General features: G+C 60.5%; 1 protein-coding gene across 2 annotated transcripts; it reads right to left on the bottom strand.

Moving 5' to 3' along the window:
* Positions 1-13,686: 13,686 nt before the first annotated feature.
* Positions 13,687-26,485, bottom strand: RBM38 (RNA binding motif protein 38). 2 transcript variants are annotated; one of them, XM_045528446.1, is made up of 5 exons: positions 26,067-26,423; positions 25,402-25,506; positions 25,110-25,233; positions 24,607-24,661; positions 13,687-15,207 (listed from the first exon to the last, which is right to left on the bottom strand). In XM_045528446.1, the coding sequence occupies exons 1-5, from the start codon at positions 26,304-26,306 to the stop codon at positions 14,904-14,906; spliced, it is 828 nt and encodes a 275-aa protein (XP_045384402.1). In that variant the 5' UTR covers positions 26,307-26,423; the 3' UTR covers positions 13,687-14,903. The 2 variants fall into 2 exon arrangements, with proteins under 2 accessions (XP_045384402.1, XP_045384401.1); XM_045528445.1 differs by lacking the exon at positions 25,402-25,506 and having other exon boundaries at positions 26,067-26,485.
* Positions 26,486-27,121: the final 636 nt, after the last annotated feature.

The following is a 27,121-nucleotide window of genomic DNA, read 5'->3' as shown; positions in this document are numbered from 1 at the left end:
AAAGGACCCCAGAGCGGGCGTGACACGCTCCTGGCAGCCGACAGGGAGGGCTGGGGCCACTGGCATGAGTGGGAAAGCGTCAGCTGGCAGAGCGCTGGGTCCTGCTGGAACCCGGAGGTCATCTCACCGGGCTCCGCTCTGATCCCTGGGAAAGCCGGGCCGTCACACCGCCACCTCCTGACCCCGCCCCGCTGGGTCTGCAGCCCCTCCACCCACGCCTGCCAAGCTGCTGCCGCACAGACCTTCTCCCCCGGCTCTTCCCACGGCCGTTCCCACTGCCCAGATGCCGTTCCTGCCGTCAGCGCCAGCCACGCGTCGGTCTCGGCGCACGGGGTTTACTCTGAGGCTACTGAAGCTTTAGCTCAGGAGCAAGGCCCTGGGCCTGATTTGATGCATGTAACTGTATCTTCTTTTACTTAAAGACCGTGCCCAAAACTGTCTAAACCTTCAGGCCCTGCAAAATCTGGGTCTGCCCTCAGTGGCAGGAAAACGTCCCCTGACATCTTCCTCCCCAGCTGCCCAGTAGCTGGATAGGTCACTTCCCCGGTAGGTGATCCATTATTCGACAGACGTTTACTGAGCACCTAATACGTGTGGGGCAGTTTTCTAGGTACTGGGGTTGGAGCAGCAAGAGAGACAGACAGAAAGCCTGCCACAGGGACTTACACCCTCGGGAGCACAGGCAAGCGACACACAAGCAACCTGCAGGCGCCCAAGGCACGTGCAGGTTGGGAGCTGCGGGAAGAGCTATGGAGAAAATAAAGCAAACACGTGGGGGGCTGCGATTCTGAATGCCACGGTCAGGAGGCCTTCGGGGAGAAGGTGAGGCCCGGAGGAGGTGAGGGGAGCGCTGCGGGCCACCTGGCGGCAGAGGGAACAGGACCTGAGGCAGGAGCACGCCTTGGAGGGCTCAGCACTTCACGGTGGCATTTATCAGACTGAAATTAGATAATTATTCCAGCGATGACTTACATTTTCTGTTTTCTCACTAGGACCTTGTATTTGGTGAGTGTGCAATATGGAAATGGGGACAGATTGGATGAATGAATGAATGGACGTATGAATGAATTTGGAGGGAAGGCTGGGGCTGGCGAAGTGGTAATGGAGGGCCCCGCCCGCAGCAGGGCTGGCTCCTGCGGGAAGGGATGACATCTGCTCAACCCCACCCACCCCACCGGCTGCTGCATCCATCAGTGCCCGGAGGCCTGGGGGCTGGGGGGGAGGAAGGAGGGCGGCGACGCTGAGAGGCGGGTGGAGTGGTGGTCAGTAGGAGGCGCGGGACTGCCCATGGGGAAGGGGCCCCCTCCCAGCCTCCCCAGGGGCAGGGGCTCTGTGGGCACCTGCAGGAGAGACCTTGACCTGGTGCCGTGTCCGGGCGGGGCGGCAGGCTTGAGCAAGTGAGAGCAGAGCAGGAAAAGAGCAGGGAAGACCCACAGTCACCCCCAGGTGGGTTTGGGGCCTATGTCGGCCCCCACTGGGGACCCCAGAAATAACAGCGAGACCATTTCAGGAGGCCAAGGTCCTGCTGGGTCACTGAATTTGGGAAAAGATCCCAGAAAGTGTGGCCTGAGACCCTGCGCCCGCACCCCTCCTGTCCCTGGCGGCAGTGGTGTGTGAGGACCAAGGGCAGGTGCTCACAGCAGGTGCTCGCTGCCGAGGCAGGCAGGGGAGCCTGACCACGCAGCAGACTGGAACCGAGGCCGCCTCCATCCCAGACACCGGTGGTGACGCGCACCCCACCCATGCCGTGGACTCCCACGCAGCTGGCACCAGGAAAGAGCTCTGCACATGCGGAGGGGCGTGGTCACGATGTATTTAAGGGAAAAGGGACAGGTGTCTTGCAGGGTGAAGGGCCTGTGTTTGGTTTGGGGAGAATAAACACACAGTTGTGCAAAATGCAGTGTGTCCCAACCGGGGGCACCGGGTGTGTCAGGGGAAGAGAGAGGGAAGGGGCCAGGCTGGGAGGGAGACTTCCCGCTATAACCCCTGCCACCTAGCCAGCACCTAGGCAGGGGGAAGCTAAGTGTCCGTGTAAAAACGCCATCGCCGTTAGCAGCAGGACACTGCCAGCTGGAGCCCGGAGAGCCAGGGACGGGGTGCACAGGGGGACTGGGGCTCCCCCTGCATGGGGCCTGTCTGTCCTCCCCCTCTCTAAGCCAACTGTCCCCGCAACTGCATCTCCACCAAAGAACGATGATGCTGCCCCTCCCCCGGGCCAGGAAGGGCTCAGTGGACACAGCTCGCAGGGCCCCGGGTGCCAGGTGGAAACCTCAGGGAGGCGTCAAACACGATTCCGGAAGTGAGAGGGGAAGTGAGAGCGGAAGTCCTGCTGGCGATGTCCCTGGTGTCTGGCTCAGCCACTGAGGATGCAGCGGTGGGGGGGGAGGGAGAAGGCAGCCAGGGGGTGCTCCCAGTCGGGGCACGAGCTCCCAGTGCCCGGGAAGTTGCTATTCCAGAGCCTCTGCTGGCGTCCGTTTTGAAGGGGAAGGGGGATAAGAATTCATCCCCACCCAGGCCCTGCCCACCTCGCAGCTCAACATCCTCTGTCTCGCCACAGTTCTGCCCTCCCTGCAGTTCCCCAGCCCGGTGGAGCACGTCCAACCACAGGGCACTCGCACGTGCTGTCCCCTCCCTGTACAGCTGCTTCCCTGCGAGGCTTCCCTGGACCCGCCTCTCACCTGGACGCTCCCGATTCCCTCCATCCTTGCACCTGACCGCTCCCTTCACCCTCCTCCCGATCTGTAACTCAGTAGTGAGCAGTGAGCTCCCCTGAGGGCAGGAAACACACCCCCTTTCACTGCTGCACCTCCAGTGACGGGCACAGAGGAGAAGGTTGGGCACTGTGTGTGCAAGGAACGAAAGGAGAATCGTTGGGGCTCAATGTGCTGTCACTTAGGGGGAAAATATTCAGTGGTTCTGAAGCTTGTCAAAGGAAGAGCCAGAGTCCAACACAGGGTGGGGAATTTAGAGGAAAAAAAATGAAAGAAAAAACCAGTTTCCTGAAAGGAGATTAAATTTGTTTTAGGGACCAATGGAAGGGAGGCACATCTTCTAACCCAGAGGGTGGGAGCCAGGGGCTACCCATTAAGCCTGGGCATGAAACCAACATAGGCTGAGAAATAGGGAGAATAAGAATCCCTGTAACAATGTTTGAATTGCTGGATCCAGCCATTCCTGAAGCCAGAGTTTTCAGCTGCATGAGCTAATCAAGTTCATTCTCCTGAAAGAAGGCAAATCAATCAAGATTCTTTCCATTGCAAATGACAGAAAACCCAAGTCTAACTGCTGTGGTGGGCAGAATAATGCCGCCCACCCAAGAGATCTATGTCCTAATCTCTAGAACTCATGAATATGTTGTTACCTGACAAAAGGGATTTTGCAAATGTAATTAAGGTTATGGACCTTAAGATAGGGAGAGTATTCTGGATTATCCACGTGGGCTCAATCTAATCATTTAAACCCATAGAAGCAGAGAACTTTCTCCAGCTGGAAGCAGAGAGGGGCAGGCAGGAAAAGGAAGTTGAAGAGATTCAAAGTGTGGGCGGAACGACCCGCTGGTGCTGGAGGGGCTGCAGGGAAGGAGGGGGACACAGGCGGCTGTCGGCAGCTAAGACCAGCCCCAGCCAACACCCAGCAAGGAGTGGGGACCTCAGTCCTACAACACGGAACTGAATGCAGCCAGCGCCTGGATGAGCCTGGACGTGGGCTCTTCCCCAGAGACTCAGCCTTGTGAGACCCCGAGCTGAGGCCCCAGCTGGGTCATGCCGTCCCTGGAGTTCGGACCTACAAAATCGTGACATAACAGGTGAGTACTATCTTAACCTACCAAGTTGGTGATGGTTTGGTAACAGAAAACCAGTTCACTGGTTTAATGAGATAAGAGAATCGACCGGCTCTCTCCCTGCTCTGCCTTCAGGAAGCTGGACTGGGCAGCTTAAACATTTTCATCAGGGCTTGATTTCCCTGTTTCCTCCACCCTGCTACCTCCTAAACCGGTTTCATGGTCGGGCTCCGTGAAAGGTCAGGGTCCTGGCAGGCTCTAACCCCCCACAGGTTAAAGTTCACAGAAAAGGGGCCCTGCTTCTCTCCCGGCCTCCCTAGCATAAGCCTCATTGTATCTCACTGGCTGTAACTGAGCCCTGTGCCCATTCCGGAACCAATCACCGAGGCCAGTGGCATGCAATGCTCTTACTAGCCAGGTCTGAGCCAAATCCCCCAGCCCCATCCCGTGGGGCAGGGGTGGATGTGGACCCACCCGAGCCCCAGGGACTGGGATCAGGGCAAGGATGGCCCCCCGACCTGCACACATCACAGGGAGTCTGGTGAGCGGCCCCACAGGCCACCTGCACAGAGGGGCTTGCGGCAGGTCCATTCTGGAAGAGATTTGCCTTGCTTTACTTTCTGCAGGGTGACCTGGGTGGAGGAGCGCCCCCAGCCCCCAGCCTCCAGCCCCTCAAGCGGCCCCAGCAAATGACTCAGAACCTCCAGACAACCCCAGCCTGAGAGCCCTTGGCCGTGGTCCCCTGTCCCGGGCGGCTAAGGAGCAGGGAAGCCTTCTGTTGCTCAGAGGCGGCTTTATTGGGACACAGAGTAAATAAACTGGTATTTATACCACGGCCCCACAGGGGGGCCACTTGGTTCTGAGGCAAATATGGTCAAAACTGAATTCTGCAGCCCTCGGAGGAGAGCGAGGCTGTCCCAAGAGGAACCCGGAGGGAGCCCTCACCTCCCGCCCTCCCCTGTCTTTGAACTCTCCCGACGGCTCCTGAGGGCAGGGTCTGGGCAGGGGCTCTGGTCTGTCATCCACACGCAGCCAGCAAGGCCTCTCAACACCCGAGGCAGTTCACATGTCCTCTGCTCGAAACCCTCCAATGGCTTCTCCTTTTGTGCAGGAAATTAAACCCACACTTCCTCCCCTGACCGCAAGGCCCTGTGTGATCTCCTCCGGCTTCCCTCTGACCTCTCCCACCACCCTCCCCTCCAGCCACCGTGGACGCCTCTCTGTCCCTCCAACATGCCAAGCAGGGCCCTGCCCCCGGGCCTCTGCACCTGCCGTTCCCCTGGCTTCATTCTCTCACCCCACACATCACATCCTCTCCCCTCGCCTCCTTCCGGATGTCATTCTAGTGCCACTACCCCAGCGAGGCCTTCCCTGAACCCTCTGTAAATTAGAAACCTCCTCCGCTCTCTGTCCCATCCACTCCACCTTGCCTCCCTGCCAGCTCTGGTCACCGTCTGATGTACAGTTCTGAGTTTCTTGTTCAGGAGAACAGTATGCTGCTTGAGGACGAGGATGGTGTCTGTTTTGTCCTGGCCGCATCCCCAGCCCCTAGAATGGCACATGCTCAATAGACATCAGTTATGTTCCTTCCTAACAGTTTCCAAGACGGTGGCCCCTCTGGGTGACTCCTGGGAGGGAGTCCTGGGGCTGACCAGGGCATCACTGACACTCAGTGGTTTAAAAAGGAGCCATTGCTGTCCCCAGTCCAGTCCCCTGCCTTTCATGCCCACTGTCCCCTAGGCCAGCTCTGAGATGTGAGGGGACAGTGATGCCACCATCCCAAGAATAACTGTGCAAACCCTGTCTGCAGGAAGTGGCCCCAAACCACCTGTCCCTCTGAGACACCAGCCAAGGTGGGAAATTTTTCCAAAAATTTCTCTCTGTTCACTGACTACATGCCGGGTCTGCATGGGGGCTGGGAGTTCCTAGGGGAGCCCAGCACTCAGGGAGCAGAAGGTGGCAAAAGACCAGAGAGACAGGGTCAGCAGATCATGCCAGAAGCCCAGGAGAGGGAAGAATTAATTCTGAAAACAAAGTTTCAGGAACATTTTCTGGAGATGGTGCATTTGAGCCAGGTCCCCAAAGGTAGACTTTTAAGACATTATACAACCTTTGTGTATTATTTACTCAATGGAAAGGTTCTTCTCTATGTCTCACTGTCATCTGTTTCAGTTATCTATTGCTACATAACAAACTGCTACAAAATTTAATGGCTTAAAACAACCACCATTTTATTTATCGCTCATGATTCTGTGGGATGGCTGGGCTCAGCAGGCGGCTCTTCTTCTCATGTTGTTGGCAGTTGTCTGGGGCTCAGCTGAGCTGGGGTATACGAAACAGTGCACTCCCAGGGCTGGTGCCTTGGCAGGCAGGGAGGGAAGCCTGTGTCCTGCTCTCATTCCAGGTAGGCTTGGGGCCTAGTTCCTCTCTGCATGGCCTCTCCAGGTGGTCTGTCTACGGGATCTCTCCATAGGGTAGCTGGACTTCTCCTAAGGTGGTTTAGGGCTCTCAACAGGTAGAAGCAGAAGCTGCCAGGCCTTCTTAAGGGTCAGGCCGAGAATGGGCACACTATTTCCACTGTAAATAGCAGTCACAGGCCAGCCAGGTCCAGGACAGAGGACGTAGACTTCTCCTTTCAACGGGTGGAGTGACAAAGAATTTATAGCCATCTTCAGTCTAACACACCATGCTCATGTCTCAGCCTGAGGGCACCTCCTCAGGGAAGCCTTCCCTGGCCCTCCGGGTCCAGGAGAGTGTCTCTGCCATGGACACTCGAGTTCCTTTTCTTCAGAGCGTGTCTTCCTTGGTAAGGATTCAGCCACCAGTAAGATTATTGGTGGACTGCGCCTTGCACAACTCAGGGGCCCCATTCACTCTGTCTTTCATGTGAATTTTGCCCCCAGAACACCCACCAGCCACTCAAATGCTGCCCCCAGAGTTGTGCCAGGTTGCACCCCAGTTGTCACTATTGTCTGTCTCCTGACCAGCCTGTGTGCTCCATGAAAGCAGAAACCCTGGCTACTGCCCATGGGGTCCCCAAGTCTAGCAGGTGCCTGCCACAGCATCAGGGCCTGCCTCCCCTTTCTCAGATGAGTCACCCCTCCTGTAGTATCGCACAACTTGCATGAAGCTTTACAGTTTGTAAATCAACCCTGTAGCAGGCAGAGCCAGTGTCATCGACCCTCACTTTACAGATGCACAACCTGAGGCTGAAAGAGGAAGCCTGCTGCCTCACAGGCTGGCACGGGGGGACTACGCAGGAAGCTTCTGGCTGCAAATAACAAAAATCCCAGCCAGAAGCGATGCAATGAGCCAAATACATCATTTTCCTTAGTGCAAACACAGGGTGGAGGTGGCAGTTCCAGGGCAGGTGGATTCCAGGGCTAGGAGACGTCATCACAGACCCAGACTCACTGCTCTGCTCTGCCTTCTCCATGAGTCACCTTTGTCCTCTGGCTTGTCCCCTCATGGTCACAAAGTGGCTGCTGTTGCCTCAGAGGCCACAGCTGACCTGACAATGTCCAGGGGAGGAAGAGAGGCCTGTGTCCACTTTTCCCCAGTGGGGAGGCCTATCACAGAGTCCAGCAGCCTTTCCCTGCATCTCGGGGCCCAGCACTGTCACATGTCCTCCCAGCCCAATCCCATGCAAGGGAAGGAGTAATTGGCTTAGGCCCCCCAGGCCTCCACCCCCTACCCTGCAGTCTGTGGAGGTGGCCCACCCTCTGGTTCCTGAGCAAAACTGGGGTTCTCTGGCAGGCAAGGAGGAGATGGAACGGTCGCAGGTGAGCACCTGTGCAGTGGCTGACGTCGAAGTCACAGCCAGGCCACCAGAATCTGAGTCTGGTGGTCTCTACCTTCTAAGGCCCCTGCAAATGAGGGGTTGGCAAAGAAGGTGTGTTCTGCAGGGTGATCAGAACTCTCCCCGGGTCAGCAGACCAGGTGCTAAACGGCCCCCAGAGCCTGGCTGAGTTTTGGGTCGAGTTTGGAGGCTCATCCTAACAGGCAAACAGGTGAGAGCAGAGGTGAGTTGAGCCCTACGGCGACAGCTCGGCACAAACTAGAAGAGGCGGCTCATTGCCCTCCTTCCGTTCACTGGTGCTTTCCTGTATTCAGCAAACAGATGTTAGGAGCCTTTTATGTGCAAAGCGCTGTACTAGGTTCACACAGTTGGGAGCAAGACCCACCAGTCCTGCCCGAGACACTGTCCTCAAAGTCACGCTGGCTTTGGTGTCCCCATCAGGAGAGGAGTAACACCCCCTGGCACCCCCCAGAGCACGAGCGAAGGAAGCACCTGGGGCCCGCTTTGAGGGACAGGCTGAAGGCTGCCAGCCCTTTGCCAGCATCAGGGCTGCTGTGCTATTGTCCGGGCCTGCCCTGTCCTGAGCAAGTGCCCTCTCCTGCTCCCGGGCCCTTTGTGTTGGGCAGGTACCCATGTGTCCCCCACCCCCCAGTTCTGAGGATCTCGGGGACCCCCTAGACCAGCGTCAACACCAGGAACATCCCTTGCTGGTTGGCTCTAACCCCAGCCAGACTTGGCAACCCGTCCAAACAGACACGCCTACAGTGACCTCGAGAAGGGACCACGTGGCCCCACCCCAGAGCAATCCCTGTTATCGGGGCTCCCAGAGCTGCTGAGAACCACCTTGCCCAGCCCCACCTGGGACCAGTCTCTGGGGAGGGCCTGGCATTTCTTGATGATTCTCACGTGAAACCTGGCCTAAAGCCAACGTGCTTAGTTTAATTTTTATATGTTTCCACCTGTGTGTTTTTCTGTTGTTTTTCTATTTAGTTTCTTCAGCACAGGGATTCTGCGGTTGCGTGGAGAGTTCACCTTTGTCTTCCTTTTAGGGTTTCGGTGGGTCGGTGTAGAAAACGCTTTTCCTTAGTCCTCTGGTTAGAGTAGGGCCGGGCTCTAAAATCCTCCCCCAGCAGAGCACGGGGCTGACTTTTAGGATGATTTAAACCTATTTAAAGGAATAACACTAGACGTAAATCAAAGGAAAACAATGAGACGCCGCTTCGCACGGCTAGGACGCCGTTGGGAGGAGGGAGAACAAGGATGGGGGGGGGCACCTCAGGCAGGAGGTCCCAGGAGCCAACTCCAAGGGCGACATGTGAGCTGGGGTTAAAGGGCAACTGGGGAGAGTGGCGCTCCCTGTCTCTGTCACTCTGTCTCCGACTCTCAGGATCCGGTTCACCTGGCAGTGGAGGTTGCGGCAAAGAACTGGGATTTTACTCCAGGGCAGCAGGGACACACAGAGGGCTTTTTTTTTTCTTTTTTTTTTTTGCCAGGAAGCGTCACGTTCTGAGTTCCATTCGCAAAGATGGAGTGGGCTCCCCAGACAGCCTGGGGACACAACGGCAGCCGGCCCCCCAGGCTCAGGCGGTGGGGGGCTCGGGCCGAGCCGGCGAGCGGAGCGTGTGCGCGGAAGGTAAGGTCAAAGCCCCCAGCGCCGAACCTCGCGCTCGGGTTCCCTGTCCCGGCTGAGAGCGGCACAGAGCCGCGGCGGTAAGAGGAAAAGCCCCCTGTAGTCCCGCTGTTGCTGACCCCGGCCTGTTTCCTGCCACCCTTTTCATACACATACGTAGATTGTTTTAATTAACTGTCTTTAAATAGTACTGGTTTTATAATTTAGACAAAAAACATTTATTTTTAATTTCTCTAAACATGCCCCCGTCCCTGGGGCAGGGAGGCCGGCAGGAGGCGCCCGGGGACCTTCCGAGCTGTTTCCGATGTGCCCGGGGGCCCTGGCAGGGGGGCTGGGCCCATCTTGGGGCTGTGCACACGCCTGTGCGCACCAAGGCTGGGGCGGGGGCCGGGCAGGCAGGGCCCAGGGCTGATAAGCAGAGACCAGCACTTATCAGCCACGCGGGAGGCCCAGGAGGTATCTGGAAGGCCAGGTGCCCGCCCCAGCCTGTGCCCGTGCGACACCCCGCCTGGGGCACACTGGGCAGCTGCCCTGGTGTCCTTGCTGCGTCTGGATGGTCCCCAGCCTGTGGCCCGGGGGAGTCCTGGTTCCGTGTTTATGGTGTTTACATGTGACTCAGCAGCCAGGGCAGGGACGCAGGAAGGACATGCCTGGCTGGCTTTGGGGTGAGGGAGGTGGAGGATGGGGTGGTGGCCCGAGCCCGGTCCTCAGACAGAGGCTCCACATTCAGGGGGTGTGAGTGCTGACCCCGGGTCTCCCATTCCCCAGCTCTCCGGCCATGGGCGGCTAAATCTTCTCAGCCTTGGTTTTCCCATCTGTGAACTGGGCACAGTCAACCTCCCACAGGTTGCTGGGAGGGTTTAGGGAGAGAATAGTCTTACAGCCATGGAAAATTCCAGTGAACGTTAGTTGTCATGCGTTCTGGGAGCCTGAGGACAACCTTAGCTCCAGAGGTGAGAGGCTGAGCATCCTCCCTGGGCCTGTCCACCTGCCAGCTCCGAGGGTAACAGCTCGGAGGCCCCTGGCCCTGAGCAAGCCCTGCTGGTGGGCTCCCTGGCCACGCTGCTGCCCTGCCTCTCTGGGCCTCGTCACCTTGAAAGGGAAGAGAGCAGGAGCTGCCTCCAGGGCTCAGAGGACGCGGGAGTAGCAAGTGCCTGGCCCTCCCTGCACTGTGACGCTCACGGCTGTCTCGGCTGGGTGTGCAAACCCCAAGCTGCGGTTTATTTTGGAGGTGGCCCCAGGAGGCACGTCCCAGGATTGTGAGGGCATGAGATGAAGAGAAGGGTGTGTTATGGAGTCAGTCATCGCCGTGGGGACTCAGGGTGCCAGTGCAGGACACGCCCACAGAGCGATCCCGCTGAGGGCCAGGGAGGCAGGCATTTGCCCCCCAGCTCCCCGCCAGGGGCCCAGGCAACGGGGCTCCACCCCTCAGTGTGTGTTAATGGGGATACCCACGGGTGACTGAGACCATCCCTGAAAAGCACTTGACCCACAGTCAGCTGCCGCGGATGTGAGCAGCCACCGGCCTCTTCGCTCTGATTCCTGCTGCCGTGACTCGTGGCTGTGGCCCAAGTCCCTGCGCCCTCAGCCCGGCCCTGCTGCCCACTCAGCTCGGGTGACTTGGAAGTGCTCTCTCAACCCTGGGACCCAGGAAGATGTTTTCCAGGCCCCGCGGCCTTCCCCAAGGCCTGTCCCAGAGGCTGCCAGCGGCCGATAGCAACAGGAACTCGCTGGCCACAAGTGGCCTTCCCGATAACCCTGGCAGCGCCCACACCCCCTCTCCTTGCCCCCAGGCCCTTATCGGTGGCAGCAAATGTCTCCTCCGGGGGCACGCCCCTCCCTGACCCTCTCCAGGCATTGCGAGCAGACCCAGGGCCCTGGGAAGAGCGAACTGGCAGAGACGGCCTCACCTGGCACCCGGCATGCCTGACACTGCCCTGCGCAGAGGCCATTTGCAAATCTCAAGTCAAACTGGAAAAAGCCAGAGAAGACCCCTTGGGTAATCCCCAGGGGCAGAGCAAGGAAGGTAGCCCCAGGTCCACTCCACACCCCCTCCCCCATCAAGGTGACCCCATCTGTCTTCAAAGTCAAGGCTGACCATATGGAGTTGTCCCTACACTCTGGGGTCAGACCCAGCTGCAGCAGAACTGGCCCCAGGTCTTCCTGGCTATGCGGCCTCCAGCGAGTCGCTTGACCTCTCTGCACAGCTACTTCCTCCTCTGTGGGACGGGGAGGCCACACTTGGTCGTGGGAGGTGGTGGCAGGATCTGCCCCATGACCCTCCTGCCCTTGCACTGGGAGGCCGCTCTTCTCTCCATGTGTCCCTCTGCTGCCTGTCCCATGTGGGCATGACGGTGACTGTGGTCTCTGTCCCCTGAGCCCAGCCTCTGCCAGCTCAGACCTGCCCAGCACACTCCAACCTGGGTGGATGGGCCTGAAGCTGTGCCGGTGGGTCCTGGGGCTCATCCTTTGCCAGAAATCTCTGACACCCACTCACTGGTGGCTGGATCAAGTTCAGACTGCTTGCAGTGGGCCTCAGTTTCCCAGCTGTGCACCTGACACAGCACCGGTGGGAGCTCAGCAGGAAACAAGGCAGACAGCCCCTGCCCTCCCGGAGTTGATGTTCCAATGGGGGTGGGACAGGGACAGATGAGGATGAAGAGGAAGGGAAGTTGCAGGAGGTGATAAGCTAGAGGTTCCCGACACTGGGAACAGCAAGTGCAAAGACCCTGAGGTGGCTGTGCCCAGGGGACGCTGGGGTGGCTGTGCCCAGGGGACGCTGGGGTGGCTGGAGCCAAGTGGGTGAGGAGGTAGGTAGGAGGCCCAGGGGACCACTGACAACTTTGGCTTTATCTTTAAGGACAATGAGAAGCCACGGAAGGCGCTGAGCTGGGGAAGGTGTGACCTCCCCAGGTGAACAGGGAGCCCTGGCTGCGCGTGGTCGTGGACTGCGGGAGAAAGTCGGCAGAAGCAGCGAGGCCGCGGCAAGGAGCAGGTGAGAGGGTGGGTGGTGCCAGGGCCAAGGCTGGGGCAGAGCGGGGAGAACGGGGTGGATTCCAGACGGGCTTAGGACGCAAATCTTCTGGACCTGCCGAGTCCAGTGTGGGGTGAGGGAGGGAGTGGAGTTCGGGGCAACTTCGAGTCCCTGGAGTGGCTGCTGTGTGGGTCAGTGAGGGCGGCGGGGACTGACCACCTCTGTCCGTGGGCCAAGCTCTGCCCTGCGGGGTCAGGGGAGGACAGGCCTGGCACCTGCGGCTGGCCCAAGGGAGCCAAGGCCACAGCCTCTTCACCAGGATCCCCCGCTCCGTTCCCCGCCACACCAGCAGCCCTTTCACCCTCAAGCCCGCTGCCCCTCGTGGTCTTCCCCACCTGTGACATCCTCCCTGCCCCTCCCCCAGGCCCAGGGCTTCCTCTGGGCCCCACAGCTCCCTGGGCCACCCCCTCAACAGCCTCGACCACACCATGCAGGGCTTGCCGGGTGGCGTCCCCGTGAACTGCTGTCCCCCCGCAGACCACGTGCTCCACACTGTTGTCCCCACGGACCTGTCTCCCCAGCTCCAGCCCCGTCACCTCCCTAAGCGCATCCCTTGCCACTTTCCCCTCACTGCCCCCTCCCCAGCCACACTGGCCTTCTTGTCCTGGGGCTCCGTCCCTGCCTCCAGGCGGGTGCGCCTGCCGTTCCCCCGCTGCCCTGCACGGTCTCCCCACAGGGCTGATCTGCGACGGAGACCGTCCCACGGGCTTGTCCGTCATTGTCCCCGCTCGATCATAAACCCTAAAGGGCGGGCTGGGGGTGTTGGTGACCAGCTCCAGGGCTTTGCACGGGACCCAGCACACGTTTCTTGAAATGAATGAATGAACTTACGCGAGCAATGAAGGTAGGAGTGGCCCATCGGCGCCGCATCCCCGCCTCGTGCGAGGCCCGTCACTTCCCCAGCCCTGGGTTCTGGGGGATGCTGGGACTGTCTCTGTGTGGGGGGCCCATCCAACCCCAGGCCAAGAATCCCTTTTTGACTTTGCTACTTCTGCCCACCTGTCCTGGCTGCCAGCACCCTGGGGCAGCTGTCCTGGATGCCTGCCATTCTACCTGCTCAGCTGCCCTTGCTCAGGGGCTTCTGGGGCACCCCTTTCTCTTGGGGAACCGCCCCCTACTCTATGGACTCCTGGTAGAGCTGCCAATCACTATCCCCCTGCCTGCCCGGTGTCCCCAGCCAAGGCTGCAAGGGCCGAGCTCTGAGAAGTACCTACGTGTAGCACACGGCTGCCTGGGGACAAACGCGGTGGGGACGCCTGTCCTCCCCCCACGGCAGTGGGTGGTAACGGGGCTGCCGCTCTAGCTGCCACCGCGGTGCTCGGTGGCCGGCCAAGGCCAGCGCAGGGTGTTTGATGACTGTCCGTGAAACCCGGCTCCCCAGCCAGGGGGCCCACGGCGGGAGGCCCAAGGCTCCCATTCGAAAGAAAACTATAGACCATCTATTTCTTTAAAGAAAACAAGTTTTATTTTTTTAATCAGAACAATTCTAATAAAAATATTATTATAATATTAGCTACCTTTATTTTCTGGGCCTCGACTCTACCAGGCGTGCCAAGGAGCGCCGCCCGCTCCGCCCCCGAGCCTCCTGCTCCCTGAGGTAGGTCTGAAGGGACCCCCGGCGGCCCCGCCTCCCGCCTGCTCCGCGGCCCCCAGCGCCCCCACAGCAGCCACCACGGCTGTTAGACCTTGTCGCCCCCCCCCCCCACTCCCACGGAAGGCAGGGGCACGTCTTGGGCCTGTATTCAGCAGGTGGCAACAGGAGGAAGAGGGTGGGGGTGGCCGATCCTGCGCTGTGGAGCCCCCCGAGCGCAGGCCAGGAGCCCTTGTGGTCTAGACCCTGAGCAGCCTGAACGCCTGGGGCCCAACCCCGCCGATCCTGAGACAACTCACGGTGCCTGCCAGCCGGCAGATGCTTCGTTACAGAGACACGGCGTCGTCCCCACGGGTGGAACCCACAAAAGCAAATTGCTCAAAGTCAAAAACAGGTTTTGGATTCTTGGTGGCGGCAGTCCCCACTGAAAAAATAGACTGAACCTGTGAAATCATCTTAGTAGCAAAACAATTAGAATAAGAAAAAAGTCGCAGTGCTTCGACTGAAGGAGAGCTCTGGGCAGAGCCGGTGGCCCTCCTGCACCTGGCGCTCCGGGGGCCTCGAGGAAGCCACCGCGTGCAACAAGGTAGAAAATGAGAATTCAACGAGGAGGTGTTTGCCCCACACCCCCGACTGTGGCTGACAGCTTGTGCGGATCGAGTGACAATAAACAGTCTATCTGCTTCTCTCGCGGGTTTCCCTGCGGTTAGGCATCCCCGCGTGGGACAAGGTTTCTGCACAGGCCGAAGGGCAGCGGGGGTCTGTGGAGGATCTGTGACGACCCGCCTGGACGCTGCCGTGGGGATAAGCCCGAGGGCACCTGGAGTGTGACAAGGGGCAGGAAAAGGTGCGGGAAGAAGGCTGCGCCGTGTGCGAGGAGGAATTTCTTCTTACAGTCCTCCCTGGTGACACAGGACCCAGATCTGAAAAGAAGGTCTCTCCCGGCTGTCCCAGGGCACAGGCGCTGGTCGCACCCAAAGCTCAGCCGGGCTGGCGGCGGCCCGTCGTGGCCTGCTGGGTCTGCCTGTTGTGGGTGATGCTGCCACGGTCCCCGGGGCGGGACGCCCCTCACTGCATCCTGTCGGGCTGCAGCTGTGGCGCCTGGTACTGCACGAAGGCGGTGCCCGCGGGGGCCGCAGCCGACAGGGCCTGGGGCACGGTGGCCGGGTAGCCGTAGCCCACGAAGCTGGCGGCCGTGGCAGGTGAGGCGGCATACGGGTACTGGTCGTAGGTGGCCGGCGGGTACTGGGCGTAGGCCGGGCTGGCTGGCGTGTACTCAATGTAGGGCGAGGACAGTGACGGGACGGGGGCGGCCGGGATCACCACGCTGGGCTGGACGATGGCTTGCGGGTAGATGTAGTGCGGAGTCAACCTGCGGGGCCAGGCAGAGAAGTCAGGGGCAGGCGGCAGACAGTGGGGGACACACAGCTGGGACCCACCTGAGTCCCTGCTTCCTCCCTGTGCAGCGGGAGCTGCCACCCTGTGCAGCCGACACGCCCCAGCCCGGGGCCTCTGCATGGGCTGCTCCTGCTACCGGGGCTCCCCGCCCGTCTCCTGCTCAGCGAGGCCTCCCGGCCCTGCACCCTGCCCACCTGTCCCCCAGGACGGCCACAGGATCTGGGCTGCCCAGTGAAAAAATAAAAACATGGAACTTTTGTTTAAAAACGATTAAAAATTTCAAGACAGTGACAGCAGGACATGAAACCAAGTGTGGGGGCCCTGGCCAAGTGCCAGGTCGCTCGTCTGTGAAGCCAGCCCCGTCCCCCAACACTGGCTTACCTCCCTAACGCCTGCACTAAGTGACACCTGCACAGTTTACGCATTTACCACAGCCATCTCTTTAACTCACATGCCGCTTCTCAGGGGACGTTCGTTCACCTTTCACCGCCCAGACTCTGGCCCGCAGTCGGAGCTGTTTTTGCCGAGAGAACACACCGATGCCGCCAGCCTGTGCCCGAGTGAAAGGCACCTCCCGCGGGGTGGCTGGTCTCGTCCACCCCACCGGTGGGTCCTCACGTCATTACGCTCATTTTACACGCGCGTCCCGTGACTTGCCCAGGGTCCCACAGCAGATGGGGTGGACCTGGCTCTCACCCCACCCACAGGCAGCGGGGGCACGTGTCACAGACGCAGCACTTACTGCAGGCCTGCCGCGGGCTGCCCACCGTGCACGCAGCACACCCAACATAGGTAAGAACTCCTCCATGCCTCAGGGGGGGAAACTGAGGCTCAGGGAGGCAGGTGCCCTGGTGTGTGCCTGCTCTGCCAGCCACTGAGCAGCCCTGGGCAAGCAGCTGAGCCTCTCTGAGCCTCACAGCGCGTCTGCAACAGGAGCACCCACCTGGCGGCCTCAGAAGACGCTGGGGAGCGTCAGGCAGAGGGACTGTCAGGCAGAGGGACCGTGTCCACACGAGACACTGCTCCCCGGGCATCAGGCCTGCATGAGCTACACAGGACAGGGCCACCTATGGGGCGACTTGGGACCTCAGCTTCCTTCCACATCTGTAAGACGGCCGGGACCCCTGCCCTGCCCCTAGTCGCAGGAAGCTGCCCCCAAAAGAAAGGTACAACATCCCTCCCTGGCTCTCCACCTGTGGCAAGGACAGAAACGGGGCAGCCTTTTGTAGAGCATTCTGGTAACACAAGGGCCACTGAACACACGTGTGCCCTCCCTGCAGCTGGCCCCGCTCAGGATCGAAGAGGACCCCTCGCTCCCAACCAGCACCCACAGGACCTGACACCCCTTCAGGAAGGGAGGAGGCCCCCGCTCAGCCCCCGCCTCCCCCTCCACGCCACTGGCAGGGAAGGCACGCAGCAGACTGCGAGGCTGGGGGTGCAGCCCTGCAACACTGCCGCTAACGATGACACTGTTTGCACATGATATTGTCGATGCCAGAAAAATAAAAACCAAATGTCCCTTTATACCCAGGCCAAGGACAGGTGAGGCTGAATGGCATGAAACTACCGTTTTCACTGGTCCAAGAGATGCCGCCGCTTTCTACGGAGCCATGGCACGAATGCTCCGGAAAGGGTTGGAGAGAGTGGCACGTGCAGGTCTGAACATCTCCACGAGGGGAACAGGTTCACACGCGTTGTTAAAAACACAGAACATTACTGGCCCTGACTCTGCCACGGAGACCCAGGGATTCAGCGGCAAGAACCTGAGTCCAGGTCCTGGCCGTGCCTGTCACAGGGACAATCACCTGGCCTCTCTGGCCTCAGTTTCCCCATATGTGAACTAAGGATGTCACTGAGCCTGCCAGGCTGCCCTAAGAAACAGGGGGCTCGGGACGCTGGAACTACAGTGCTCACGAGTCAGAATGACCACTGACTGACGAATGGATACACAACATGTGGTCTATCCATGAAGGGCATCCTATTCAGCCATGAAAAGGAACGAGGCACCTGAGTGCCACAACATGGATGAACCCTGAAAACATTACACTAAGTGAAAGAAGCCGCTCGAAAGGCTACACGCTGTTTTGAGTCTGCTTAAATGAACTGCCCATAAGAGGCACATCTATTAGAGGCTGCCAGGGGCTGGAGAAAGGAGAGTAAGTGCCAAGAGGTTTCTTTTCAGGACAATCAAAAACTTCTGAAATTAGATAATGCTGATGGTTGTGTAACTTTGAGAAGATACTTAAGGCCACCGAATTGTACACATTAAAATGGTGGATTTTATGCCGTGTGTATTTTACCACTCTAAAAAATGTAAGGAACAAATCCTGACCCATTAGGATGACAGGTCATCAGTGACCCACCACAGTGAGGGTACCGTGTGCAGCAGACAGGTGCGGGCAGAGCTAGGCAGTGACGGGACGCAGGGGCGCTGCTGTCCCCACGGGTCTGGCCACAAGCACCCAGGGAGCCCAACTGGGCTGTGCTGCCGGGAAGCTCCTGCACCCTCTCCACTACTGTGCCCTTCCCAGGTGGCGGCCACCCCAGCACAGCGCCCTGCAGCCCACAGGGCCCAGAGACCCAGGCGGTGCCATCAGGACCCCTCCCGCCCAGCCCCACCTCTGCCATGGGAACGAGACCTTGAACAGAGCCAGGCCTGGGTTCGAGTCCTGCCTCTCGAGCTGTGCAGCGCCCTTCTCACACGGCTGCTGGGATTCAGCAGGGAGCAGACCACATGGCCCGTGCCCTCGAGTGCACGGGGGGGATCCCGGCCCCCTTACAGATGTAGAAGAAGCTGAGGTCCCAAGTCACCCCACAGGCGGCCCTGTCCTGTGCCTGGGCAGAGGGAGAGCAGAAACCACGGGGGTGGGCAGGGCAGACCCCCCCCCCACCTGACACAAGTGCCTGGCTGGGGGGCGGGGCCATTTGGGGGAGGAAGACACAGGGGTTTCTTGGTTTCCCTTTCCCTGCAGTGCCGGGGCCTGGGCAACACCAAAGCCCCAAATCGCGGTGGCGCTGCAAGAGGCCACCATTATGGCTGAAAATAGCCTGCCACAGGCTCCAGGGCTCACCACAGCCCAGGACAGAACAGGGGCCCCAGAAGCCTAGTCCAGACCGGAAACCCAAGAGGTGCCCACCTCCCCTGCTGTGCACACGTGCCCTGGCAGCATCTGCACCCTCCACTGCGGCCCGACACACCCAGGGCCACCCCAGCTCACTCTGCCACACAGACCCAGGGATCCAGGGGCAAGAACCTGAGTTCAGGTCCTGGCCGTGCCTGTCACAGGGACAATCACCTGGCCTCTCTGGCCTCAGTTTCCCCATATGTGAACTAAGGATGTCGCAGGGCCTGCCAGGCTGCCCTGAGAACATGGGGACGTTGGGATGCTGACAACCACCCAGCGCTCAGCGAGTTGCCAGGAGTCAGACGGATGGCGCCAGGCAGACGAACACGCTGCCGGACACTCAAAGCAAAACTCTCGGTGAGAAATGACTGGCCACAGCCCAGGAGGACTCATTTTCTGAACACAAAGGCACTTCTGAAAATAACAACGAAAAAGGCAAATGAGCCCATTTCACTTTTTCTGCTCTCCAGGGGCCTGGCCCGCCATGCTGGAGGCAGATGTGCAGCTGCCGGCAGCCGCGCCTGCAGCCTGCCTGGGTGTGGGGGCCCCGTGCACGGGGGCCCTGGCCCCTCGGGGGGGAGTGCCGGGTCCTGGGGGGACATTCAGGTTTTCTGGGGCCCTCCAGACAAGCCAGGCGAGGCTGGGGGCAGCTGGTCACACGAAAAGGTGAGGGCTCTGTCTGTGGATGCTGCCAGGCCCCGGGACAGCATCTCCACCTGAACTTGTCCCAACCCCAACTCCTGCCCTTCTCCCCAGAACTGTACTCCACAACAGTCAAGGCTGATCCAACCCTCCATGTCCTCGGGCCCAAAACTCTGGAATCTTCTTGAACTCCTCTTTTCTTCACAAATTCTTTACAATACGTATCCCGAATCCCCCGTGTGCCCAGGGCTGCTGGCCCAGGCAGCACCATCATCTCGCGCCTGGATTACTGGGCAGCCCGCAAGGCCGCCACCCTCCATGCCAGCCCTCGGCGGGCCAGGTCACCTGCAGCCAGAAACAGAGATGCTCTGAGAACAGCGATGCGAGTCCACCCGTTCCTCCTCCGCTCAGAGCCTGCCAAGGCCCATCGCCAGAGCAAGGCCCCAGCCAGCGCTCCCCTGGCACCAGGGTCTTCCCCAAGGCGCTGGGCCCACCCCCCCACCTCCCTCTCCCTGGTCTCCTGCCTCTTCCCACCTCCCGTGGCCAGCTGAGGCACGATTATTCCCTTTCTGGTCTGTCCCCCTCGTCCCCACCGCACTACGGGAGGCGCTGGGATTATGAGGCGGAACGGGGTCTCCTCTCACCCCCGCGGCATCCCTAGCCTGGCACAAAGGAAGTGTGTGTCGGATGAAGTGACACCTACCCCCTTCCACCCACACGGGAGGGGCTGGGAGAAAGCTCCGGATGCCCCAGCACCCTGCAGAGCACCCACCACGTCCACAGGCAGGTAGGGAGACTGACGCTGGATGAGGACAGGTCAGACCTGGGCTTTGGCCCCTGTCTGTGGTCAGGCCCTGGCCTCTTGGCCTGAGGCTTCCAAAAGAGGCCGCCCAGGCCCAGCAGCAGGGGATCCTGCCAGGGCGCGTGGGGCCTGGGCGAGGGACTCGTCCTCGGAGAGGAACCCAACAACCGCCCAAGGCTGGTTTCTGTTACGGCGCCGCGGACAAACAACAGGTGCAGCACGGCTGCCCGCCCCACAGGAGGGCCACGGCGCCAGCCCACGCCTCGCTCCAGACAAGCTGCCAAACAGGAAGCCACGGTGAGGGGTGCAGGGCCACCGCAAGAGACACCCCAAGGGCGAAAGAAAACGCAACACTACCACGGCGGGGGGGGGGGGGGCACCGGCCTCCCCTAACCCCCATGGCCTCTGACCTCACTCTGTGCCTGCCATCACCTGCTGCTAGACCACTCTCCCCTGGGGTGCCCACAGGGCCAACTTCCTCACTCCTCAGAGGGGCCCTCCCCCAACACACACGTGCACACAGACACACGGATGCACACCACCACCTGCAAGCCCCTTCCCTGGCTTTATTTTCCCACTTTGAATCATAAAATAACAATGGACTCCCAAGAAGTTGCAAAAACATCACAGAGAGGTCCCCTGTGCCCTTCCCCCACCGTCCCCAAAGGGCGACGTCTCCCGTGACCACCCACATTATCAAAACCAGAAACCAGACGTGGCCACGGTGCTATGAATGACACTCCAGGCCTCCGTCGGATCCCACCATTTTCTGCATGCACTTTGTCATATGTCGTGTGCAGTTCTATGACACTTTGCCACGCACGCGGACACATCCACCCACCGCCGCACTCAGGACTGTTCCGTCTCCACAGAGGCGCCCCTCACAGCCAGCTTCCTGTTCAACTGCACTCGCCACGCCCGGCCCCCGGGGCACAGACAGACGTGCACGGCCTGAGGACTGTGTCTTATGCAAAGTATCCCAGGCACGGGGCCTGGCATACAGCAGGCGCTCAACAGACACTGGAGGAAGGAACGTTTCTGGAGGCAGCTCTGTACATTCTCCCAGCTTGGTGTGTTCCACATTCCCAGGGACACACACGGCTCCCAACACCTCCTTCCCTCACCCTGGGGACCAGGGCACCCTGGTCGGGCCTCTCGACACGCACACACCCATGGCCTGGTGGTGTCGAGGGCAGCGTGTCTCAGCGTGGGCACCAGGGACCTTCACGCGGAGGATGCAGGTGTCCCTGGAACTACATACTGAGCGGGCCGTGCGCGTGCCTGCGAGGGTCCTGCCGCTGTCAATCTCCAGGGCTCCCATGCCCTGATTCATCCAAGAGCTGCCACGTGGCCAGAGGGAGGCACTGGATCCTCAAGGAAGGGACAAGGGTCTCAGATCCCCCCCACTCAGGCCGAGCTGCTCCATTGCTCTGGCTTTGGTTTTGCAGACGGACAGTCACCAGCCCTGCAGCGGGAGACGCCTCACTGAGAAACAGAGAGCCTTCCGGGCCCACGGGCTCCGCACTCGGAGCTCCCTCAGTCCTCAGGTCCGGCCTGTGGAGGAGGCACTGTCACCGTCCCTGTGACACGGATGGGCGTGAGCCCTTGCTCCAGCACACAGCATGCCTGACATGCAGCCCCGAGACCCCGTCCTGCTGTCTCGGACCCCAGGGCCTGATCCCATGCCTGGCATGGAGTGAAGCTGTCCGTGAATGGGCATTAGGCCCACAGTAGGCACCTTAAGAACAAGGAGAGGGACCTGCACACACAGGAACAGCTGACCCGAGGACAGGACCAAGTGCAGCCAGGTCCAAGAGTGGACAGACAGCCCCAACACCAGGAGGCCCTTCCAGGCCAGACCAACACTGCCTGGACCCGAATCCTTTCCAAAACCCCGCGCCCTCCCTCCTGCGAGCCCCACTCCCTGGCAGAGACGCTCGGCTGGCAGTCTATGGCCACACAGGTCTGCTTCCACCGTTATCTCGCACTCGCCATGGGGCGACGAAGGCTTCCCCAAACCCTGGGTCCTGCCCCACCCCTCAGACAGTTAGGTGACAGAAATGTCAGGCTGAGTTAGGTCCTGAAAGAGCCTGTCCAACTTAAGAAAAGCACAAAGACACCGGCAGGGAAATCCAAGCAGATGTCAAAGTGTAGCAGCTCCTTGGTGAATCTTTCTAAGCTGACGTTCACGACCCAGCCAGGCAAAGCTTCTGCCGTGGTCTTGCCTGAAACCTGTGGAATCTTTAGAACTGTCCAAGGCCTGTGACTGGGCCAGTCTGGACAGAGTTCAGCCAGGCGGGAGAGGGGTTAACTGGTGGACAATCCTCAGCTGCCCGGCTCCCACCACGCCCTCACCCAACGGCAGGCCTGGCCTCGCTGCCAGCCCGAGGCTGACAAAACTGACCGCTGAGTCAGGCCCGGCTGCGCTCCCAGGGCCTGATTGTTTGCAAAGACAAAAGGGACGCTGACGGCCCAACTCTGCAGCCTGGCCAGGCAGGAGCTAGAGGCAGACAGCTGACCCAGGCAGCCGGGCCCCCGTCGCCTCTCCAGGGCTACACCCAGGGGCCCTCCAGCCACCCCGGACCTCAGCAAGGCCCGAGCAGGGGTGGGAGGTGGCACGATTCTCAGAGGCTTCAGTTCAACACTCACAGGAGACGAAGAGTGGACCGTCCCTCTGACCCCTTGCCCCTGTTTGTGTCTCCACCCCTTGGCAACCAACAAATAGAGTTTGTGGCCTCTTCCTCGTCACAGGTATTAAATGGCCAGCCAGTGGATTTAGTTACAAAGCAATGTCGCCTGAAGTCAGGGACACACAGCAGCAGTATCTGTGACCGGCCCCTGACTCCTCTCGGCCAGGCGGCGCTCATGGGACTCCGGAACGACCAGGGGAAAGGTCGGGCCCTTCCTACCCTCCTTGCCAAGGGCGCAGCGCAAATCTTCTCCTGGATGCTTCCTGCCTCGCCCCCCAGACAGGTTGTTCACCTTTCTTTGCCTGTTTCCCCACCTATAAAGTGAGAGTATCAATCTCAGCCTCAGAGGCCTGTTGGGAGGACAGAAGGAGGCGCATGGGGAGCACGGAGCACTCAGCCCACCTGCCCTGTGCTGTTCTAAGCAGTTATTCTCATTCTCAGGGAAACTATGGAAGACGCCACTTGCCAGGAGGGACCTCACTGGTAAGTGGCAAAGTCCAGATTTGAACCCAGGGCTGCAGGCTCCGATGGCCAAGCACTGGTGGTTGCTAGAGCCCCAGAGGCAGCTGAAATGGATCAGAGCAAGCCCAGACACTGGTCGGGATGGTGGGGACGCCTTGTCACACTGTAGGAGGGAGAGAGCTGCACGCACTTGAAACTCTTCCCACGTCTCCAGGCAGCGACAGACCCCAGCCCTTGCCCCTGGGCACCTGGCGTGGAGCTGAGGAACAGAGCCAGGACAGTGGAAAATGAGGAACATCCTTCTCATGTGCCCTGAACCCCAGAGAAAGAACCTGTGGTGAAGGCATGAAGGCTGGGGTGTTCCCAAACCCCTTCTGAGGCATTTATGAAACAGATCCCAAGCTGAGAAGGAGGCTCAGAGCCAACCGCCCGCCGCCAACGCCCTCCACGCTCCCTCCCAGGACAGAGATGCCTAGATGGGAGCACAGGCCAGGAGGGCCCAGGCCACATCCCAACCCCACGGCCAGCGGCCCCTTCTGCTGCTGAGCACACGCACGTCCACCAAACCACAAGGGAGCCACTGTGGATTCCTGAGCCACCCCTTAGGGCAAGTGCACCCAAACAGCAGGCATGCCAGTTCCTCCCAGGTGACTTGACTAATCTGCTCATCAGCCCGTGAGCCGGGTGCAACCCTGTTCCACGGGAGCCTGTGTCCACACTGCCCCAGGGGGGGCATGTCACTCCTCAAGCTGTGTAGCCCTCTGCAGTTAGCGTCTGCACGTGCACACACACTCAATTTGAGGCACAAAATCTGGAGGCCGGGATTTGGACTCCAAGAGCTCAAGAGATGATAACGTTCTGAAAGGGTGGCCCGTCTTAGACCTGCCCTCCCCACCAACCCACTCCCGGCACTGGGGCAAACAGCCCACATTGCTGCGAAAGCAGACTGTGCAGTAGGGTCCCTTGTGTCCCTGAATTATGCGTGTCCTCTAAGCAGCTGCCAGGCCCTCTTAGATGTTTATAAAAACAGGCAGGGAGGTGGGAGGTTTTCAGGACAGAGAATGACGGCACATGCCGCTCCAAAGTGAGTCAGACAAAAGCCCACAGGCTAGGCCACTCAGACCCACGACATCTGGCCCTGATCACATCTTACCTGCAGCAGTTCACAAACATCGGACACTGGCTGGCAGTGACCTACTGCCACCATCTGCCCCAGCACTGGAGCAGGTCAGGGGTGCCCAGGGAAGAGCCTAGCCCGCCAATTCTAAGAACATCAGCACATGCTTCGAGAGTGCCTACCTGCTCTAGGCCCATCCTGAGGCCCAGACTCATGGAACTCAGATGTGCTACCACCCCCATCTCAGAAGTGAAGAAACTGAGGCACAGATGCCTGTGTCAGCTGCCCAAGGCCACACAACTCGTAAGGGGGCCAGGGTCTGCACCTGGGCAGGCAGGCCCCGAGGCTTGGTTCCCCTCTCTGTGGTATGCCCTCTGTGAGGGATGAGAAATGCACGCTGCCTTCTTCTTCCACCATAAACACAAGCCCGTTTCTGAACACTGTCCTCCCCCAGCCGCTGAGACCCAGCAGCCCCAAGGCACCCTTCACCTCAGCTCCAAGAACCCCCCACCCCGAGCCAGCCACGGCCACTCACCCGTAAGTCCGCTGAATCAAGGTGGGGTGTAGCTGCTGCACACCGATGGCAAAGCCTAAAATGAGAGAATGGTCAGGGACCTGGCCTCGCTGCAGGGACGATGTCCAAAGGCCACACATCTCCAGTCAAAAGGGATAATCAGCTTTCTCTCCCCTCCTAGGCCACCCCCCTGGTGGATCCCAAAGGACCCAGCCGAACTGGGCCAAGGGACCCAGGTGGCAGCTCCTCCTGGTGTCGAAGCTCCCAACTTCCAGGCCTGAGGTGATGTCCTTCCTCCCCTCCTCCAGGACAGCTGACATATCCTCTCCACGTCCCACGGGCCACATGCTGCTGGGAAGAGGTCTAGCACCCACTCTGGGGGGTGACTGCCTTGTGAAGGCTCTGCAGGCCCATGATAGCTGACTGCCACTCCTGGGGGTGGTGGGGCCTTTTTCCACCCAACAGATACTGAGGCTGAATATAGAAACCGAGGAGAGCCAGGGGAGGAAAACACAAGCTCTCACCAGTCTGGAGGCTCCGAGGCTTGGCGCCCAAATACGCGAGGTTCACATTGGCCTTGCGGCCGTCAATGATGGGGTTGGGGTCCTTGCACGCCCTCTCAGCCGCTGCCCGGTCGGCCATGGTCACCTGCAGAAGCACAGACACTTCAGGGGCTTCCGTAGGGGGACCAGGGGGGAGAGAGAGGCAGAGAACTCTGCCCTGGCACTGGACCTTCCCTTCCCCCACCAAGGGTGCCTGTTACCCAGGGTCCTTGGGCTGAGGCCCCTCTGACCCCAGCCCAGAGACCTCCCACACAGACGCCTCCCCCAGATTCGGATTCCAGCTCCTACCCTCGAAGTTCAAGCTGGGAAACAAGTTCAAGTGCTGGGAAACGTTGCTTTCAAAAACAAAAACAATCCCCTGGGGAAACGGGGGGAAAAAAAAACGAACCCCAAACAATGGTGGGGGCCCAGCTTGGCCTGCCCACCAGGGAGGACCCAGAAATTCCTTCTAGAAGCAGTACAGCACATTGTTCTTGGAAGAAAAGTAGAAAATGTATCTTCAAGCGAATTTTACATAAGTCGATATTTATTCGGGTTGGCTGACGGGATTGTTGAAAACACGAGAGAAGGGCCAACGGGCCCCAAAGCACCCCTGGGTGGAGCCTTTGCCCCTCGCCCGCTGGCTTGCTGTTCCCGGAAATCCCAAGCGTGGCCTTCTGGCCCCAAACCCTCCCCACAAACTTAGGAGTCCCCACTGCGCACAGCGGGTCTCCCTCCTACACCGCTGGGGGCGGGGAGCCGCGGGGCGGCGGAGGCGGGACGGCCGCGCGGGCCGAAGACGCGGCAGGTGCGCGCGCCCGGCGGGAGGCGTCGGCGGGGGGCGGCTGCGGGCCCGCGGGGCGGGTGCCCGCGTTGACTCGGGGCCCCGGGCCGCGATAAGGCGGGGGCGGGGTGCGGACCCGGGCGCAGATCACTTACGAAGCCGTAGCCGCGGGACTTGCCCGTCTGGCGGTCGGTGATGACCACGGCCTCCTCAATGTCCCCGAAGCCCTCGAAGTACTTCCTGAGCGAGGCGTCGGTGGTGTGGTAGGGCAAGCCGCCCACGAAGATCTTCGTGAACGTGGTGTCCTTCTGCGAGCCGTGCATGGCGCCGCCGGGGGCGGCCGGGGGCCGCGGGAAGCCCGCGCTGGGGGCGCAGGGCGCGGGCTGCAGCAGCATGGGGGGCGCCCCGCCGCCTGCGGACCCGGGCCGCGCAGGGCTGCGCGCGCGGGGGGCGGCGGGGAGCGCGCGGCGCGACGAGGGGCGCCCGTCCAGCCGCCAGGCCCGTCCGCTCGCGCGCCGCTTTCGCCGTGCGCCGAGCTGCGCCGCTCAGCGCTGCGCTCCCGACCGGCGCCGCGGGGACTCTGCGCCCAGGCACCGCCCCCGGGCTTTGTAGCCCGCCCCGCCCCGCCGCCCCGCCCCCATCCGGCCCCGCCCCGGCCCGGGCGCGCGGGGGCTGCCGGGAAGCGTAGTCCCGGCCCCGCCCAACCACGCGCCGCCGGGGAGCACGGGCCCCGGGCCGGGGTCGCACCTGGCGAGCGTTCCCGCCTGGGCGGCTGCAGCACGCGCGCCCGACCCCAGACACGGGCACAGCCTGAACCGGACAGGCCAGCCCTGCCCTCCTGGGGCGCCGTCTGGCGAACAGACGAAACGGTTGAGTCAGTATTTAACCCAGGGTTACTTGGGGAGCAGCGACGGGCCCTGTTAGAAAGGCGAGATGACTACTGTGTACCAATATGTGAATATAATTAATTCGAAAGATGTATATCAGGGCCCCCACGGGCGGGGCACGAAGGCTGCGGCGGCACGTACCACCCTCCTGGCCCACGAGACGCCTATGCATAAGACCAATAATCCGTCAAGTGAACGTACAACGTGGGATCAGGAAGGAACTAAGTCAGGGTGCTGCGATCGAGGGGTCCGTCGTGGGGTGTCGCGCTCGGCTGGTGCCGGGGATCCCTGTCCAAGAATTACTGGGCCGGTGCAAAGTGCAA

The sequence above is a fragment of the Lemur catta genome, chromosome 17 (assembly GCF_020740605.2).
Source record: "Lemur catta isolate mLemCat1 chromosome 17, mLemCat1.pri, whole genome shotgun sequence".
Lineage (NCBI taxonomy): Eukaryota > Metazoa > Chordata > Mammalia > Primates > Lemuridae > Lemur > Lemur catta.
This window is presented reverse-complemented; position numbering and strand designations above follow the sequence as displayed.